Source organism: Scomber scombrus, chromosome 1 (assembly GCF_963691925.1).
Source record: "Scomber scombrus chromosome 1, fScoSco1.1, whole genome shotgun sequence".
Lineage (NCBI taxonomy): Eukaryota > Metazoa > Chordata > Actinopteri > Scombriformes > Scombridae > Scomber > Scomber scombrus.
The window spans coordinates 7,263,587-7,284,737 of record NC_084970.1 but is presented as its reverse complement, the minus strand read 5'-3'; the positions used below and the strand labels follow the sequence as shown (position 1 = coordinate 7,284,737).

The window sequence follows — 21,151 nt, the reverse complement described above, 5'->3', positions numbered from 1 at the left end:
TTGTTACAATAAAAAAATATTAATTACAGCTGCTTTAAGGTTAAACAGTTAAAGGCAGCTTATGGCAATTCTAATTGTTAGAAACATTACAACAGAAGATTTTTTACCTGTACTAGAAAACGTATGGTTATATTATTGAACACAGATTAGTAAATTCAATGATAGATTTAAAAGTTATCCATTCATTTATTGATATTTTAGAGTCAGTTTCAAACAGCCATCTATTCACTGTGTTGCTGTGTTGTTAACACACCTGAGCAATGTGAGTATAAACTCCCAGTCAGGGAAAAAAAGAGCGCTTCATGTCAACCATAAAGCAAAGTCTTAATTCAGCTTTCCTCAGAGGGTGATCTTACTGTACATTAACTGTTGAAACAGCAATGCTTGCATCGCCCTGAACAATAGCAGAAGTAGAAGTTAGCAGCGCTTGCTCATGTTTACAATGAGTTCTTCATTAACCTGCCTGGATGACTGAAGGGTAAAAAAAAGAGCAGAATAAAACACTCTGAAGGCAAGCTGGGTTTGGTTTTTCAAAGAAAACCACACATAACTTGTTACTTTAATTTTGTCAACTGGCAGGAATCATATACGAGTTTGTTCCATTTCACCATTGTTTTTTTATACTTGGAAAAAGTAATTATACTGCTATTATACTTATATCTGGGTGGGCTGGTGTGTGTCACCTGCGATGCAGAGCCCACCAAAGCAGTACGACAGCCGATTCCCCCAAAACCGAATCACTGCTGGCAGCTTACAACCGACTGCAACTTGAGAGCTTTTCATGCGTTTTTTGTCTCCCTGCCTTCATGCAGCATCCTCCACAGACATTACAGTACTTTACACACACACTTGCCAACACAAACATATATTATCCTCCCTTTCTTTCTCCCTCCCTGACACACATGTACTGTACATACACGACCCCTCTCGCGAGCGATCCCTCCGAGAGCCCTAAAACCGTAACAAGGAAGATTTAATTAATTTTCAAAGTAAATGGGTGAGCAAAGAAAAAGACCCATTATCTTTATGCTGAACGGCGGCAAGTTGTGTGTGTTCCCATGGAGAGAGCATCTCTGGTGGCATTCAGGGGGAAACACTGCAGCTTTGATGTACAAAATGAGGGAGAGAGAGAGAGAGAGAAAGAAAGGGAGGGAGAGAGGGAACTTGCACAATATAATTGCTCTCCTGTGTGTCTGTATCCTTGCAATAAGAGAGCAGGCAGATGGTCAGTTTCTTGATCAAGGGCACGTCTGTGACAGTTCAACTCCCAAATTATTGGTTACAAGACTCCCATTGTGGTATAAATATTACATAGACAATAATAATAAATGTGTAAAAGTGTCCAAATCATCACAGAAACCCTTAAACAAAGAGGTTTTCCTGAGGCATTGTGCATTTTTGGACCCATCATATTGCACACTTTTTCTAATTCTAGGATAAATCAGCACAGCAGATATAGAGTGTGTCAGTGGAAAATTCTCAGGAGTAACCAGCTTTAAAAATCTAGTTTTGTAACAATTAAACAACAAAAGCTTCTTTCTGGAGTTGCAATATTGTGCAGAAATAGACAAAAAATACCAGTTTCTCCAGAAACAGTAGCCTCATACACTACAATAATCCTTTTTCCCTATTACAGTCGCCTTCTCCAGCAACAGTCAAGATCTGTCCACAGTAGGTGGCTCTATGTGTGTGTGTGTGTGTGTGTGTGTGTGTGTGTGTGTGTGTGTGTGTGTGTGTGTGTGTGTGTGTGTGTGTGTGTGTGTGTGTGTGTGTGTGTGTGTGTGTGTGCAGTAGGTAGTATTTACCTCCACAAGCCTAAAGGTGGTTTAAAAGGGCCGATCAGTATTTTTCCACTGACATCAGCTGGTCAAAGCAAAAAGAGCAGAGGGAGACAGTTGGCGCTGCTAACTGCTGCCCACGCCATGCTCAGAAACACCAAAAACAAAAAAAACACTCCAAGCACTTCATTATCAGACGAGAGTTTGAACACTTCCACGACTACAACGACGCAACGCAGCAGAAGAGTTGATCGATGTAAACGTGTCCAGGCCAGTAGATGTATAAATGCACTTTAAATACTGACAAAAATAAAGGATTTTGAGGATACCTGTGGACCTCATCGCCTACATACACAGTGTGGGTGGTGAGGTGCGCAAACCTTCAACTTAGCATCGCTTACTGTATGCAAAAGAAAGCTTATAAAACAAAGCGTTACAAGCATCCTGAAGGCACAAATTGCTCATCGTTGTTTTTTTGTGTGGCATCTCTTCACAAAGCACACAAACTCAATATCCTTTAATGTATAAAGACACTGAAGCATTATATCATTATTATCTTCTACCTGAAGCTGCAATTCTGTTTCAAATATATGAGACGATGGTGTCTTAAACTCTGAGACATAAAATTGCTCCATAAAGCCAATCAGAAGCACAAATCAGGAGATCGTGCCTGTCTAATAAAAATGTGCTGTGACATTTGAGGATGAGAATAATCGTTCTATAAAGAGACACCTGTTTGTCTCTGTTTGAATAGGACTTTAAGTAGGATCTGTATTGTATTTTATAGGTGGATGAAAACAATTACATTTTTCACTTGAGTCTCTAACAAAACAGAATGAACAAATGAAGTGAATGGTGCTTGGATCAGTGTTGTGCTATATACTTTTTATAAGCTCTAAGCATAATTGGCACATCAAGTATTGAATCAATAGTTGAACAAATTGGCGAATCAGCTGTTAACTGCTATCACACGCTGCGAATGGCATGAACCTTTCACTTTTACCATAGAAAAGACTTCCTACAAGGATGTCCCTGTAAATAATATATAAATATGTATATGTGTAAGTATGTCATTACATTTATAATGAACCTATAAATAAACCACTGGCATGGTTTATATACTGTACATACATATACTGTGATGAGTACATACTGTATAAATAAGTTTGAGAATCAAGTGTAACTGCATGATATGGCTATGGTAAACCAGTAAATTAAATTTAAAAAATAATGCCACTTTATCTATAACCCATGTGGGAAAACCTTAATAATTATATTGCCAATCTTGGCAATCAACAAATTCATTTTCTGGCTGCGAAATACTGAAACATAATCCACCACAGTGGGCCATACATTATTAATTACATCTAATTATTCAGCCCTCAAGAGAAAACAAGACAGTGCTGTAAAGAAGTAAGACAAGCATTAAATGAATTAATTAATCTTTCCAAGACAAAACATGTAGGTGACAATTATGCAGTTATTTTGCAGTTACTAGGAAACTCTGGGATCAAACAAACAAACAAACAAACAAACAAACACAAATCCAGTGAATCCAGCAATTTTCAATATTTTGATTTGATATTTATAGTCATGGGGAAACAATATGTAGTAATTTCTATATTCTTCAGGATGGAAAATTGTAGCTGCTGGAACCTAACTGTGATGTCTCCGGAGAAGGGCAGGAGCTTGTCATTGCCATGCCGTGTTGGTGCTCACTGACTCATACACTTTGAAATTGTCAGTTTGAAGGTTTCATATGATGGGAGTGACAGGGGTGCTAAGGCTGAAATATTACTTGGATGTTTGCCACACGCTGGTATATCCCCAGGAAAACAACAATTTCACTCTTTGCAGGACATTCAAATGATTATGTTTTTAAAACATTTTTTAAAATTAGGTAAAATAATTGTTTGTGTGTTTTGTTAAAAAAATAATGTTGTGTGAGCTCACATTTATACTGACATTAAGTTTTCAGTGAGTTTAAATGCACTGCAGATTTCCTCAGAGATGAACAGCGGGCTCAAAGCGCTCAGTGTGCGCATGCAGAGTTGAAGGCTGTTAAATCACTGTCTTTTTGTGCATGTCCATAAGGGCACAGTGGTGTAGCTATGGCCCATTGTAATCAGTTCTCTCATCTGACGAGTGGTCATCTGTTGAGGTTAAAGGTTACAGTGAATGATGACAGCTCCCGCTTTCCAATAGCCTCAGATCTGGAGGAATGCTGATCTGACTGAAGCAGAGGCTGCCTGGAAGGTGATCTGACTGTTGTTTTTTCCATTGCTCGAGTAACACATGCTGATGTTCACATTAGAAACATGCGCGCGCACATGCACACACGCATGCACATAATTATATCTAAGTCGCTTGAGGCAGATCACACATTAAAGCTGACCTACTGTATGTGCCTTTTAATCAGTCTATGGATGCGATACAGTGAAGTGGGAAAAAAACATGATTACTGCTGAGGATAATCCTATTCTATAAGGGCCGATGGCTGACACATACAATCTCATACCCCCATATCCCCCTCCCCCCAATGTTATTCCTGGAAAGTCTTGTTATTTACTGGTGTACTGTATCTAGCAATGCAGCAGCAGGTGGTAAATTCTCTGTTACTACAACCGTATGTTGTATGCCATCTGAAGGTTAGACGGTTGTCAAAGCTTCTTATTATTAACATGCATGTTGATGGTGGAGCTGTGTACTGTATACTGGCCTGAAATCTGATTTCATTTTACATGTTATAATACAGAGCTTGTCTGAGGGGTAGTGTGCTCTGCAACAATATTTATTTTGAAATAAGAAACGTGTGGGTCTGCTACAGCTTAGATATAATGTACCAACATTATGTACACAAATGACCAAGGACATGACGGTTTGCTATTAAACATGTCTAGGCAAATACTAGGAAGCATGTTTGAGTATTTTGAGTTTTTTGTTCCCTGGAAAATATTTATTGCTAACTATAAAATCTCAAACTGCTTTACTGATGGTTCAGAAAAGGTCAGCAAGAAACCACCTTTTGTGTCTGCACACATTTTCGATCAGAGGTATATGGCCCAAGCTAGCAAATAAAAAAATTACAGAAAAAGATAGGGGCAGATAGGAGAATTCTGTATTTTATGACAAAGTTTTTCATTTTTATTACTTCATGTTACTAATGTGATGATACTCAATAAAAAGATCTTACACAAAAAAGTCGATTACAATCTTAATTAATTTGGTCCTCCTGCTGCTTTTTTGTGTCTAGAGAACTGACCTAGTTTACCTGCGCTACAGCTGAACACATTAACATTCACTGCAAAATGCTGTTATACATAACTGATAATGACCAACATGACTGCTGGTTTTGATGTCTTAAAAATGAACGTGGGCTGAAGTTCTACCTTGCTTTGTTCCGTGATGTCTTTGCTTGTGGGCTGATACTTATCATCCAGTGTAGAGTGGAGGACAAGGCCATCAGGCAGGTGAGTCATGTTGTATTTCTTTCTAAACATCACTTCACAAATGGTTTCCTCGAATCAAACAAACAATAATGTAATAATTCCCATTATTCCTTTCTTTGAAATTGTAGCTTTAATTGTTATGTAGCCATGTTTTCTTTACTAGCTAAACCTATAACTGCATAAACATGGCATGAATGGTAACTCTAATATATAATGTATAGAAATGCTTCACATCCAGGAACAAGAAACTGATATTTTGACAAATAACCATGATAACATTTTTGTATAAAAGTAACGTTTTTGGCAGCTTTCTCCAGATTTATCGATGTCAAATATCTGCGACTTCTGAAATAACACGAATAACACTGCTCTGCATTGCAAACTTCAACTTAATACATTCTGTAAGAAACTGTTTTACTTCAAGTGCTGGTAGGGAAAATGGGACTAGCAAAAAAAAAAAAAAAAAAACCCACTGCATGAATAGTAAGAAACCAGTGTAGTCTCTGTCTTGCTGGGGAGAGAGTTAAGAATCTGGTACATAAGCAGTATACTGTATGCTGTGCAACCCCATGCTGTGTCATCTGCACCTGAAAGAACTACACCTTATCATCAGACTTCCTGCAGAAAGTTTTTCGCATAGACACAAGATTAAAAAAAAGGGAAAAGGTATCTCGTTCTTTAGCTTCATACTACTTTGGGTCTATTTCTCTGTCTCTTTTATTGTGTCGTCACTTGAGTCCCCAACAGCAGGGAACAACAACATTATATTCTTTGTTGTGCTTTAACAATGCTCATGTGGATGTGTGTGTGTGTGTGAGACAGAGAGAGACAGAGATAGGCTGGAGGCACTGTCTGTCCTGTGACCTGGATATAATGCAGACCCTAAGGAGTACAGTTTTAGGAGCTGCTGATAGCAATTACACAAATATGAAACCATAAACACACACACACACACACACACACACACACACACACAGACACACAGACACACAGACACACACACACACACACACACACACACACACACACACACACACACACACACACACACACACACTAAATCTGTCCTGCAGTTTTTAATGACTGTGTTTCCAAACAGTCTGTAAATGGATGATCAATCCTCCCAATGTGACTGTTACATAGACCTATGGACTACTACAAAAACAAGGAAATTGAAAGTGGTCTGCTTGATACTATGCTGGCAGAAACAACCATTTTTAATGGAAAAGAAAATGTGGTAGTTTAACATAGACGCAACTTACATAAATTCAACCATGACCAAAAAACAAGATCCAAAGTTAAGCAAAGAAAACTGTTCATCTATGTGCCAAAACATTAGAGAGACTAATGTTAGCCTTCCAAGATGGAAAGCACGGCAAGATGCAACTGAAAACTGATGTGCATGTGACTCGAACCGAACAATTGACAGGTTCCTCCATTGTTTTTTAAGTCAAACTAAATGCCTCTATGTCCACAGCTTGGCATTATGATCCACTGAATAAATGGAAAACTTGAAGTTCTTGGGGTGTTGATCACAGGTAATAGTTAGATGGAGAATCACACTTGGTTAATGTGGATTAGTAAAGCATCCACAGGGATGCAGGCATTGCATTGGACTGTCATCGTGAAGACAGAGCTAAGCCTGACGGCAAAGCTCTCATTTTATCAGTCAGTCTATTTTGAACTTTCACCTGTGGTTATAAGCTTTGCAGGGCACCTAGGGCCACCCTTAGGGAACAGGGTGAGCATCTGCTTAAGATGCCTCCTGGATGTCCCCCTAAAGAGGAATTAAGGGCACTGGGAGGAGACCTTTGTCAGACCCAGAACACACTGGAGGGTTTACATATCCCATCTGGCCTTCAATTGCTTTGGCATCCACCAAGAAGTGCTGCAGGATGGAAAGAAGTACGTCTGGACTCTATTTAGCTTGGTGCTGCCAGGACCCGAATCCAGATGAGTGATGAAATTGGATGGACAAAAATATAGCAGCAAAGCACAAATGTCCTGCTACTTGTGATAGAGGTGCAAAGTGGGGGGAGCTATTTTGGACGCCCTAATTTCCAGAAGAAGAAATCCCATTAATTCTTCCCATAGACGATGTGATGCGGCTCACAGTTCAGTCACAGTTCAGCACTTCTATGGGTTGGATCAGCATGCAACTCTTTCCGTTAAACAAATGATGAACAAAGGCCTTAGAAAATACATACTTTGATAAAAACTTGAAGGCATCCTCATTTATTTATAATATTTATGAAAAATCTTTGGGGTGGAAGTTACCTATGGCTCGCAAGAAACACCAAATCAACAAGCTTAAAATTCTGTAATGTACAATCTCAACTTCAATCAATATCAACCTTTAGATTCTGGGTCAATGTTGGATTAATTCAGCAACTATAATGCCCTGTTTTGGTCACAACTGCAGCAACAAAGCAGTCTACATTTTGTACTGCTCTGATTCACATCTCCAACTGGCTTCTTCTCCATGGCAACAGCAGCTGAGGCTATTGTATCATTTTGGAGCTGTCCTGCCATGCTGGAATGTTGATAAAAATGCAATTTCTCTGAAGCATAGTTGAAACAATTAGCTGGTGTGCATAACATATTTAAAATGTACTGTATATAAGATAGGAATGTTAAGTAACATGGAGAACATTGGAGAACAAATTGGGGAAAAACACTTCTGGGTACTGCAGCCCCTTCCACTTTACAACCGCTGTGAGGAGGTCTTGTAAAGAGTAAAGTAAGTGGGGCAATCAACAAAAAAGCATTAGTAAGACAAACATAACAAAATATGCTAATCAGTGGGATGTGACTAACAAACTCGAGCTATATCACAAAATAGCCTATTGCGTTATTAAACATTCTCCCAACTCGCTATTTATTCCTCCCGCTCCCTCCATCTGCTCATTGTTGCATTGATTCCACCTGATTACTCCAATCTCACACCCTCTCTCCTTCTGTCATCCTGTTTTGATCACTTAAAATCGGCACTCACTTCACTAGGAGGAGGAGTGATGTGGACTGGCAGGACTTTCATGTGAAAAGCTGCTATAAATAACCAGATGGAATGACGAAGGGGAAGAGACAGAGAGGAACGGGAGGGAAAGAGGGAGTTGATGGGAGAGGGAGTTAAAATAGACAAGCTAAGGGCTCTACAAATATTTAGTAAGCAGAGAGCTTTTGGTTAGAGGGGAATCAAAGTCCTGATGCAGGATGGACGAGAGAGCGCTGCTGAATCCAAAGCGAGCAAGTAGACGGGACACGTTTGATAAAATGTCTGCACATAAACAAAAACAAGCACATCCCATCACTCAAACACGACCTCTGAAACCCTGTGCCTTTACTAAAAAGAAATGACACAGATAAGAATGACTATGACTATATAGATTTTCTTCTGGGAGTACAACTTAACTTTGTTAACTCTCTGCACTCACACCAGAGAACATCCTGGTTAAATCGCTGACCCCTTTTGGGATTTACTTGCCTGGCTCTGGGGCACATCAGAGGTACTTAATTACGGGTCCTGATTGTACAGATTGATGGTTTCAAATTAGGAGACTTCCACAAGCTTCTCTAACCTTTCAATCATTCCCTTTTCTCATCGCCCTGACCTTCTTTCATCTCCCCTTTCCTCTTCTCTCATCCATATGCTGATGATGTGGTTTTAAATGTTACTGCTGGGGTCAGATACAGGAAAGTTCTTTAATAACGTCCGTGGCCCTGTACAGGATTACAATGCTCAGGCTTAACTTAGGGAAGAGATGGAGGAAGGGAAGAAAAAAATAGAGAATCTATAGCTTGTGTGATTAGAGCTGGTGAGACAGAAGTCATTTCTAGATGAGGGTGACCGCAAAGAGTTAAGCCCAACAGGACTTACTGATGATTATATGGAGCCTAGACAAGAAAGTAGGGTTCAGAAGTACTTGTGTGTGCAAGCCTTTGGAAGCTCATACTGAATGTCTTACTATTTCTGAAACAACAAGCACTCAAACCCTCTTTACCTAAAAAACACACATGCACAAGCACACACGCACACTCCCAGAACAATCTGTAAGCATAGACAATCACAGGCCTGACCTCTTCAGCAATCTTATCTTCATCTCTCTGAGGCCAGATAATCCACATAGGTCCTTCGACGAACACACACACACACACACACACACACACACACACACACACACACACACACACACACACACACACACACACACACACACACACACACACACACACACACACACACACACACACACACACACACACACACACACACACACACACACACACACTAGTGTGCACGTTGCTTATGTCCTAGCACATGCTGTAGTGATTTTTAAGGGCCGTCTTATCGGTTGCCATGTCCGTATGCTGAAAAACACACTCACCTTAGCTGCCTCCTTTCCCAGTGCTCTAGTAAACTGGATGGTAATCATTTCTTCACTCTAGTACAATGTCATATCTTCCTATTACTCAGTAACAATGCATATCATTATAAAACTATTGTAAAACTAACACTGTTCTCCAGCAATGGGCAGTTTGTTTCTGTGACATGAATATCAAAATGTTAGTGATACCATAAATGAATGCCTGGCCTTTTTATTTCGGTTTTGTGGTGTTTTAACTGACACGTCATGATTTATTGTTGAAAATATTTGATTAATCTTAATAAATCTGTATCATCACCCCTGTGTTCTGCTGTGTTTGATCACTGACTAGTGTATAAGAGTGAATTCTCTTTGGTTTGCAAAAACACCAGTCAGACAGCTGTGCAAAATGCATACCATATCAATCAAATACTGTTTGTAATCAAGATTTTTTACCCCCAGCATGAAACAGTGTTATTACAAGTGCAGTAATTACACAGGAATTTAATGAGAAAATCCTCTATGTGGCGTGTGTTTTTAAAAAAAGAAACATTTACAATTTTGAAAGCTAAAAAGATTTGCATAAACCATTTAAGTATGCATCTTGAGTTATTAGGTTCCATTCCATTTCGTGTTCCGCTGGAATACTATAGTTAGTATAATCTTATGAAAATGTGGGCTGTTACACAACAAATTCAGATGAAATCAAGTGTTCATGAGAATTGAGTGGATATGGATTAGTATGAAATCTATGATTAGTGTTTCCTCAAGCCAGAGTAATAATAATAAAGTTGCCATTTGCATGTAAGCTGTGTGCTACATAAAGAGCCTCTGGACCTGCATGGACAGTCTGAAACTATGTGCGAGTACACCAGCAGCTCACGAAGTGAGGCATAGAGCTGAAACAATTAGTCGAGGGGGGTTCAGGGACCTACTTGACAGGATTCCAAAGGGTCCCCTGCCAAGGAAGGATTAGTTTAATTTCAGCAATATGTACCGACTACTTACTGTACCCTAGTTATGTGTTTATTCTAATGAATGAAGAGTAATGAAGAAAATATTATCTACATCCACAGTATCTCAACTTGTTTTTTCAAAACACTAAGCCAGCACCAACAAATATGTACCCATTTGAAGATCCATCAGGCACACTCTTAAGTGGAGCCTTGGAGGCAAACAAGAATATGTGCATTTTCTCTCCTACCTGCCACTAGTGTTGCGGAGGACCACCAGGGCATCAGGGAAGCCATCCAGGTTGTAGTCCCCGAGGTGCAGGGCCAAGGGCTGGTTGGGTGTCCCTTGCACAAAGCTCCATACTGTATCCCTCTGCTGGAACTCAAACAGCACGGGTACCCACTGTAAAAACAGACCCCAACAAATTAGACATCAATCATTCATTAACTAATATAACAACAACAACAGGAGGGGAAAATAAAAGACAGCAGTAAAGTAAATGAGAAACAAAAAATTAAAGTGTATTAAGTCAATTGGAAGTAAAGTGGATTAAATTGCTTGTGTTTTAAAAATATATATATTTGAATTAGCATATCCCAATATGTGCATCACATTTATGGAGATTCAAATAATACAATTTAAATACTATTTACATAATATATACAAAAGTACAAAAAGAAACAAGAACAAAACCAAAACTGAAACAAACAAAAAAGCAAAAGCCCACATTAACTGTGAGCAGTCCTTCTACTCATTCCATATTGTTACTGTATTAAAACCCAAAAGAATTAGAAAAGGATTAAATAGAAATGTGTGCATATACATGTATACACCCACGCACAGATACATCCCAGTTGCATTTGGCTATAAATTTGTCACAAATAAATTCATATATTGTTAAGGTGTAATATGTTCATCCCTCCCAGTACTAATTAATACGGGATTCCAGATGTACAAGAATTGATCCAATTTATTTTGAGACATCTTCCACCGTAACCCAAGATACAGACTTAAAGGTTCAGTGTTATTATGAGACTGAGCAAGTCATAAATCTCTTTAACATTATTCTTAAAGTCTATAAACTTAGGACAAGCCCAGAGGACATGAACACATTTTGCTTTTCCCATGTTACATTTCATACAGACTGCAGTAAATGCACTTTCATACCTGAATCTGGTAAATTACATCACATGTAATTAATGAATGATCAGTGATGGATAGAATTACTTATTAATTCATCATTCAATAAGATGCTTATTGTACTCCCCATATCCATTTCCCATGAGCACCTGCTTGCGTTAGTAGAAGAATTATCTTTGGCCGTAATAGTAACTCAGTAACTTTTTATGGAATGAGATAGATTTAATTAATAATTCTTCAGAGGGAGCAGTTTCCAGCTTGTCTTTATAGTCAGGAACTGAACTGATATAACTACATCTTTGCAAATTTTTTTTATTTTTTGTAGTCCATACTCTGTCGCTAACTGAGTTAAAGGTTTGAATACTGTTCCATCATACAATTATTTTATGAGAGTCAACCCCACTTCCTGTCAGACCCCGAACCCAGAACCTGTACAGGTTGGGGGGAAGTGAGGGTTGTTTACCACAGATGCAAAAAAAGAAAAGGATCCCTTCAAAGTGCAGTGTTTATGTATTTTGTACCAAGAGCATACATTTTTTAACCTACAATTTATCTTTCACCAAGTATCTTTCATTAAACTGTCACAGTGTGACTGTCACCAGTGGTAGTACACAAAATTAGGGACTGAGTAACCCCCTTTCAGAATTGGTAGTTGCAGTTTGGTTAACTTAAATCCTGCTCTTTTGTAATTCCACAGAGGCCACTTGCCTTCCTATTAGATAAGGAATCAAGGGTATCTATTATGTCTAACTAATCCTTTTCTACTGGTGTCAGTTGCAAAAGAAAGACACATTGCAAAAACTGGTTCATATTCTCTCCTGTATCAGAAACCTGTGGAAACTCCGATCTGTAAAAAATCCTTGAAAGTGAAGGTAATGATAAGTTCATGATTTATGCTATTTTAAACGGCTTGTTAAGAGCACAGTAGTACTGCCAGTAGTACTGCCATATATATATATATATATATGGCAGTACTACTGTGCTCTTAACAAGCCGTTTTACATTAGTATAAATACTCACAGTATTGTATGACTCAGATCTAATATATATATATATATATACATATATATATATACATATATATATACATATATATATATACATATATATATATATGTATATATATATACACATATATATATATACGTATATATATATATATATATATATATATATATATATACGTATATATATATATATATACATATATATATATATATACATATATATATATATATATATATACACATATGTATATATATATATATATATATACACATATATATATATATATATACACATATATATATATATATATATATACATATATATATATATAAACATATATATATATACATATATATATATACATATATATATATACATATATATATATACATATATATATATATACATATATATATATATATATATATACATATATATATATATATACATATATATATATATATATATACATATATATATATATATATATACATATATATATATATATATATGTATATATATATATATATATGTATATATATATATATATATATTAGATCTGAGTCATACAATACTGTGAGTATTTATACAATAAATAAATGTATTATACTGAGTGCATAATATTGGTTGCAATGTAATTTTATATGGGATTGCTTTAACTTTACTTTGATGTTTCTGGGTAAACAGACACACTATGAAATAAATTGTAAATGTGATTTACAATGGATAATTCCACATTCAGGATTTCTGTGTTGACACAAATGTTAGTGTTGATTTATTCACAGAGGCTGGCAAACAACCACAAACTCCTTGTTTATTCAAAACTGGTCTACATCGAGATTTTAATATTTATATGTTTTTAGGGTGTTTAAAGTGGGTAATGAGTCAAAAGCTACAAATGAACAGGTCACACATAGACATAGAGTTGATGTCTGGGTGAAGTTCAAGCCTATGACATGTAATCAGGGTTAGCAACACCTTGACTACGCATTTAAGATATGTGGAAAACATTTGTACTGTGCCTGCATCAAGGGGTTCAAATTAATGTAATAGCTGCACCTTAAATGCAGACTGAGCCTCTAACAATACTTTTCACAGTTACTTTAAGAAAAACACTAACTTGGGAGGTAAAAAGCAAACCACACTATTTGCTTGGATTTATTTGTAAATCCCGAGTTTTAGAACCTCCTCTCCTCAGTGAGAGGATATTGTAGTCTTGCTTTTAATGCCGTTCTCTATACACATCAGACACAGGTACTTAAAAAGCCCTCCCACTCTTTTAACCAAACAGAAACGAGGCATCTTTCCCTCATCTTGACAATTCAAATGTGGAAATAATAGGGCCCTCAAGGGGGTCTCGCTGTAACACTACGACTGACTGAGGTTAACATAGTGAAAAAACTAAAGAGGTAAGCATACAGTATATACTGCGTGAAAACAAACAGCACGCCAGAGACAGCCGTTTAAGAGGCCTCTCTGAGAACATTATCACCTCTCACTTAATATGAATGCTACTTCGCTTAACAGCTGAATCATTTTTAGCACCACTGTAAGCTGTGACTCTCCATTTATGTCACAACATCTCTCTTTCACTCCATCTTCCTACAATTCCATTAAGTGCTGGTGACTGAATACAACAGGAAACAAAATAGCTGTTACTTTTTGTAGCGTTTTGCAGGAGAAAGGTTTATTGTACAGTGCATATATTCCCAGTGAATTCATTTTAATAGACCTTAACCAGTGACAGGCATGCTGGTCTCCCTGCTTTCATTAGTGCCATTACAATAAGTTGTTAGCCAGTGGACTCCTGTGAATTACACATAATAGGAGAGAGGGAGGTGTTATGAAGAGAGAGAAAGAGAGATGATTATCATCCCTAATCCTCACCCTAACACCATCACGAATAGAAATGTATTAGTAACATGTACGGCGTGTTCAGTTTGGTTCATGAATTATGTCAGATTGGTGCACCCTATGAACCCAACAATTAGTCTTCATTAATCTAATATAGTCTAATTACAGTCCAGGTCTTGCCACATGCAGAACATAAGTCTCACCAAAAAAGCTTAATCAGAGGTGGACTGTGTCCAAATTCACTCATTTAGTACTCTTTATATCATTGTATCACTTGGATTTCTGTCGCTTACTAATCATCATTACTGACAGGTGCTGGAAGGCATGACTATAGTATTTACGTCTGTAAACAGGTCACAAGCCATTGTCTTGTAGGACTGTTAGCAGAAACTGTTTATTTTGTTCCATTTAATTTACACTGCACTATATACAGCCGAGTATACATTTAACACAAGATACAATAGAATAGATAGGGGACAATTTCAGCCCGAGATGGGCAACCGTATATCTCTGGAAAGAGCTACATCATATTAACTTTTGTCAGAATAAATAATAAAAAAACAACTATTTTGCCTTCCTCACTGTACTCATAATATACCAACTAATGGCACCTAAAGCCATGGTACATATCAAACAACTGGGTTTGTGTACTGTTGTGCTATAAATCAAATGGACACATACATACAAAGTAGCTCCATACACCTGCACATACACTTGCTCCACAGGAGTACATTTTATTGCTCCAGTTGTAGAGATTAAAACATATATATATATATTTGAAATTCAAAACTACAATAAAAGATCAATTTAGATCCTTGTGTAAGTGAATGTGAGTTCTAGAGAGGCGTGGGACCAGATAGTGGCAGTTTAAACTATTCATGAATGTTAAACAGAGAGAGCAGGTGCTTGGGAGAGTCACCAGAGACACACTCACCAGAACTGCCACTAATAGCTCTTAATAAGACCAGTATGTCTGAGAAAGACACCCACAGCCTATTACCAATTAGTTTGACATTTATCACACATGCTGTGATGTAACTGAGGTAAGTTCATACCAAACCAGCTGTGAACACAATGTAAACACAGGTACTGACATAGAGTTAATACACACTGGGGCAACTGTTTGTAGGGGTGGCAGGAGTGGTGATGGTAGTACTGGTAGCAGGTCATGTTAATGACGTGGTGCCTCATTGGTGCTCCTGCCAATAAGTGATGTGCGGGTCAGGGTTTTTTAACACCCAGAGCCAATCCGCACCGCCCCGCCTCATGGAACTTTTCATCTGTTTACAGCATTCTAACTGTGTTTTATGACATTTTCAAAGTATATGAGTTATTATATAAACATTTTTGGTTCATGTTCACATGATACTGACAACACTGTTGTAGCTTTTGTAATGGCCTTTGATCAATGTTGAACTCTCTCACTAATGCACAGGTCTAAAACTCAAATTAGTCCTTTATGTATGTGTGTGTGACAGATAACACACACAAATAAACTTGCCCCTATCAATAGAGATATCACTATAGTTCTTTGTTTTTTTGTGAAATATTGGAAAGTTTCACCTGTGTGGACCTTAAACATGTAAGGGGATCAAACATGTAAGGGGTAATATTGAAATAAAGTACAAGTACCTCAACATTGCACTTATGTACAGTACTTGAGTAAATGTACTTACTCATGTTCCACTGTAGCATTTAAATAATTAAAACTAACCAAAGGTGTGATAAATGAAGCTTAATCATCCGTTAAAATCATGTGTCGGCATCAGACTTGGCTCTTGACATTTTTTTGTCTTGCACCTGAATAATAACGAATATGGAAATGAACATCCAGTATATTTAAATTCCACTTTTTTTCACTGTAATACTGAAACAAAGAGCTTACAAGCTGTAATGTATCACTTTTTAGATCCCTACATACAGCGAGTCTAGTCCTCAGGTTTGTACATGGAGTGGGCTGACATAATGTAGGTGGAAGTGAGCAGAAGATGATGGTAATTATGCTCTTCTACATACAGATGGTGTCATAAAAGCAGCGCAGTGATAAACCAAGACCCAGGTTGAATATTTCTCAGACCAAGGAGCTCGTAGCTTTAATGAAACGCTACACAGTTAAGCTCTCATTAAATGATCGTTGAGTGATGTTGCGATAAGGTTTAAGAGTCTGACCGCATGCCATATGGGCGTAAGGCTTGGCTATGATTACTGCCATCCAGAGTGAATGGGAGTTCTGGAAATGACCACTGTGTGGTTGCTGGCAGAGAGTAATGAAAGGGAAAGTGAGGACTGGGAGGCTGCTGCCAAATCCATTTGTGGCAAGTAAACACAGTGCTAGACATGAATGGACATAATGGTGCACTGTCCCACACACAAACACACATTTACAGAGGTAAACCATTACTCTCATGTCGCAAAAATACCAAACTTAAACACATAAAAGTCACTATAAGTCAAAATGTGTCTCCATGTCAGTATGTCTTGATCTGAAATGACAGTTTATCATTTGGTTTCAATCCAAAATCAAATATGTGCTGACAGCAAAACATATACACAGTACTTAAGAATATATTTGCCATTCAGTAATTGCTGGTTTAGAATAAGAAAACTTTTTGACTACACATTAGTCCAATGTCAGCAGTTATTCTGACAAAGCAGGTGGCCAGGTTTTTAAAAGGTAGATACCATCTTAAATCTTTTTTTTTGCTCTTCAGTCTGTGGGGTGAATGAATTCACTTGTGAGTTATCTTTATGCTGGAGTCCTTTTGCTCTGTACTCAGCCCTGCCATGATGATCTCTCTCAGGACAGAGTGAGAGGCCTTTGCCGGCCGCCAGCCTTATCAGCAGACCACTGTGCTGGTGTTGGCCCCGAGGCAATCAGTGTACTGTCTGCTGCTTCTTTTCTAACGCTGATTAGAGGAGGAGAGAGGAAGAGCGCGGAGAATACCAACAACATTTAACCGCCACTGCAACAATGCCTGCACAGGAAGGCACGCGCACTAACTGTCTATCACCCATCAAGCTGAAAAGATTACTCTGGATGTTCTGTGATAGCACAAGAGCGATTGATTAAACTGGAGATGGCATTTTTAAGACAAAGACGGTTTGGGAGGAGAGTAGAGGCTACAAGCATGATGGTGATTAAATAATAGAAAATGAAGGAGGCTTGCATAATTTAGGAAAAAAATCATTGGATCTGTTGCTTATGGATGAATATACACTCAGAAGCATTTGGGTGATGAGATCAAAACTGAACACACATTTGCTTGCATGCACAGACGCAGTCCAATAAACAGCCAGAGAGTGGCTTAATCAAGCAGGAGTCCGATGGTTAATTAATTAAATTAAACTTCAGTGATGCATTATCACAGCTGTCGCCCTAATTTTTATCATTAGAATGTTTCCTGGAAGAAAAGCTTGATTGTGTAGCTCAAACATTACCTAATGACACTGATATGTGATGATCATATTGTGTGAACATATGGTAGAGCAAAAGCGTATGATAAAAGTCTTAATTGGGCTAAATTAGCTAACGATATCACAAAGCGCAAAAGCAAAAGTGGAAGTCATGAGATCAGTGTTTTCCAATGGAGCAGAAGGAGAAGAACAGTTCGTGCCCAGTGTTTCTCTTGTGTTTTTCTTTTATTGCTCAGCACTACTGTGTGGAGAATTTGTGGGGAAATCATATGGGCCTCAGTGAGGATATTAAAGGTTTCTAATCTAATCAAATCATATTTCATGTTAGAAGCTGCAATGAATATCCAACCTAACAGAGGAGCTCCTCAAATAAATCATGAAGCAGTTACTCCTTCTGTGCGGCTGTGGAAGCAGGGCTTAAAATTAACTTTTTTCCCTAAGCGTCCCGCAGCTGTCCCGAATTCTACTATCAAATCTCTCAGAATTAACAACCATTGTCCTCATCAAACCTTTCCTTAAGACAAGTACAATAGATTGTACACAGTTGCAACATGTAACACAGCATAAGTTTCAAAAAGTTACTGCGAATGTAAGTCTGTTTTTTAGCTCCATGTTTTCTCTGGCACATGTCAAAACAATGCTGATGAATGAATTGAATGATGAATGATGATTAAATGAGCCAGCGATCAATTCCATTCACTACAGGCCTGTTAATATGTCACTTTATTACGTTTTAATATTTATTTAGATGAGAAGTACTCATTTAGATTCCAAATATGTGGTCAGTTTATCCAAATAATGCCTATTTGAAATTTAGCTCTGCATTTTTGTATTATATCTTTGTGTCTAAGCTGCTATTTTTATGTGCCAGGGACAACCAGAGATTTTCTTGGTTTTGAGTGGTGTATGGTGTGGAAGTTTTGACATTTAATCACTAAATACAGCATTTAGTATTTGAATAATGTCAAGTGTGTGTCTTTATAGATCAATCTGTAGCCCGACATCCTCCCAGAGGATGACCATAAAGAGCGCTCCTAACTCTAAATAACTCTTGATACTGATATTCGTTGGTTCAAATGTTAACATATTAACCCATAACTGAGAGTGTGTGTGTGTGTGCGTGTTCGAGTGTGTTCGAGTGTGTTAGCGCAGGGATCCAAATGACCTAGTTAATGGAGATGAAGACGATGATGAGATTTGTGCTTGTGAGGTAATCTGACACCTTTAATGGTAGTGAACCGAAGGATCCCGCATACAAATGGCTTTTTACCAAACAGCAAGAAAGTGCATACTGTGTGCAGACAGTTTATTATGGTGCTCTGGATGCACGCTCATGCACACAGGAAACAAGCGTATAGAAACGCACATTAAAACCAGGAGGGGCACAAACACAGACCCCAACATAAAAATCACTCTCCCGGCTTTGCCGATGACTAAAGTGTAAAAGCGACGGCGTGCTCGCAGACTTCCATTGATTCAACCTGGCGGAGAGAGCTCTCGCTTCATTAGGCCAAGAAATTAAAATGTGGGCGGCCTGCAGTGGAGGTGGGGTTTACTGGGTTGAGGTGGGGAGGTGCTGTAACATCGACAGACAACAAGGCTGTCCAAGGCAATACAATAAAAATGTAAAAAAAAACAGGTGTGTAATGGAGCAATGGCTTTTATGATTCCAGAGATATAATGACTCTAATGCTCAACACATTAGAACTGGCACTGAGAGACAGCATGAGATAGAGCAGTGGAGGAGTGGGTTGGGGGAGATTATGGAGCACCTGTCTACTACATGGTGAAGTGGAAATTAGGCCAGCAGTACTATAATCATTGGTGTTTGTATGATTATGGGTCTACATGTATGTTATGACAGTGTTTTAGATAATGATTTGCCAATGATATGTCTAATCTGTAAGCATGGCATTTGCTACTTAAGTATTTTCACTAAGAGATGATAAGAGGTGTGCAGTTTTCTATTGGTATACTGCAATACCAAGTAGACTGAAATACCAAGGCCCAGCTGGACTCTTTTCCCTTTTTTAAAAGCATAAAGCATTCATTGAAATGTGCTTAAAAGGCAAAAGAGAACAGGAATTCCACACAAACTGCTCCACACAAATGCAGAGGAAGTAGTGACAGATTCAAACCATGACTGACTTTCAAGATCAGACTGAGTTAGTGTTTGTTTAACGTAGCGCTGGGCGATATGGACAAAATCAAATATCAGCATACTTTTGACCAAATACCTGAATATCGATACTGCAACAATATTGTAGGGATGACTATTAGTGATTTCACAAAATAATTACACAATGAGATTTTTGATAAATAATCATTAGTAATGTGGATATAATGACTAAGTGGGTAAAAGTCTGGCAATGTCAGCAAATGTACTGTAATGCAGCCTACAAAACCAGGAAAAGACAACACTGAAGTCATATCACAATATTACAATATCCAAAATCTAAAACGATATCACAATATAATACAATATTGATATATTGTCCAGCTGTAATTTGGGCCTGATTTGACGTTGTGCAAAGGATATTACAGTACTTGACATTTTCAGTCACTTCAACTTCAGTGCTTTCTTGTCTATTTGGAATCATGTTTATTACTTGCATCCTGGCAAGTCTTAATGTCTTCTTGTGAAAATTAGGATGGCTGTTCTGCATGGCAACTATGATACCGTAGTGTGTTTCCCTAATTGAGCTTTCTACAGTGTGTTCTATCTTCTACCAAATTGTAAAGCATGTACTCCCATCACAGCTTTATATTCACCCATTCAAACTGGTCTTCAATTTTCTGCCTGAGGCTGACCTCCCTACATATCTCATAAGCGTGGAACCTTACAATGTAGAATTTAAATATATTGGATGCTTTGTGCTTTTATGTAAATGTCTGTTTGCTGTCAAAATAATGTAAGCAGCTGTAGTAGGTGTAAGAGTCAATTCAGAGTTGTTACCGTTAAGTGGGATAAATTATAACTCACAGTTATAGCTTTTATACCTTTACTGACGTTTTTACAAGAGGTGATCGTTCTAACCTCTTAACATGGTATTTCTAACTGTGGTGATGATATATATATATATATATATCTGTTTATAACAATACACCTTAAAGTGTCAGCTTATCCAAAATGCCCAGATACAGTTTATTAGCAGTTGTATACAGTATGCGGTCATGGTTTGTCCCCGGA

General features: G+C 37.8%; 1 protein-coding gene across 1 annotated transcript in view; it reads right to left on the bottom strand.

Moving 5' to 3' along the window:
• The window catches only part of itfg1 (integrin alpha FG-GAP repeat containing 1), a gene marked incomplete in the record, with an annotated part of 142,570 nt that overhangs the window by 73,056 nt on the left and 48,363 nt on the right, over positions 1–21,151 (bottom strand). Inside the window, 1 exon segment of the mRNA XM_062419747.1 lies at positions 10,796–10,947. Within this exon segment, the coding sequence (XP_062275731.1) occupies positions 10,796–10,947 (152 nt within the window).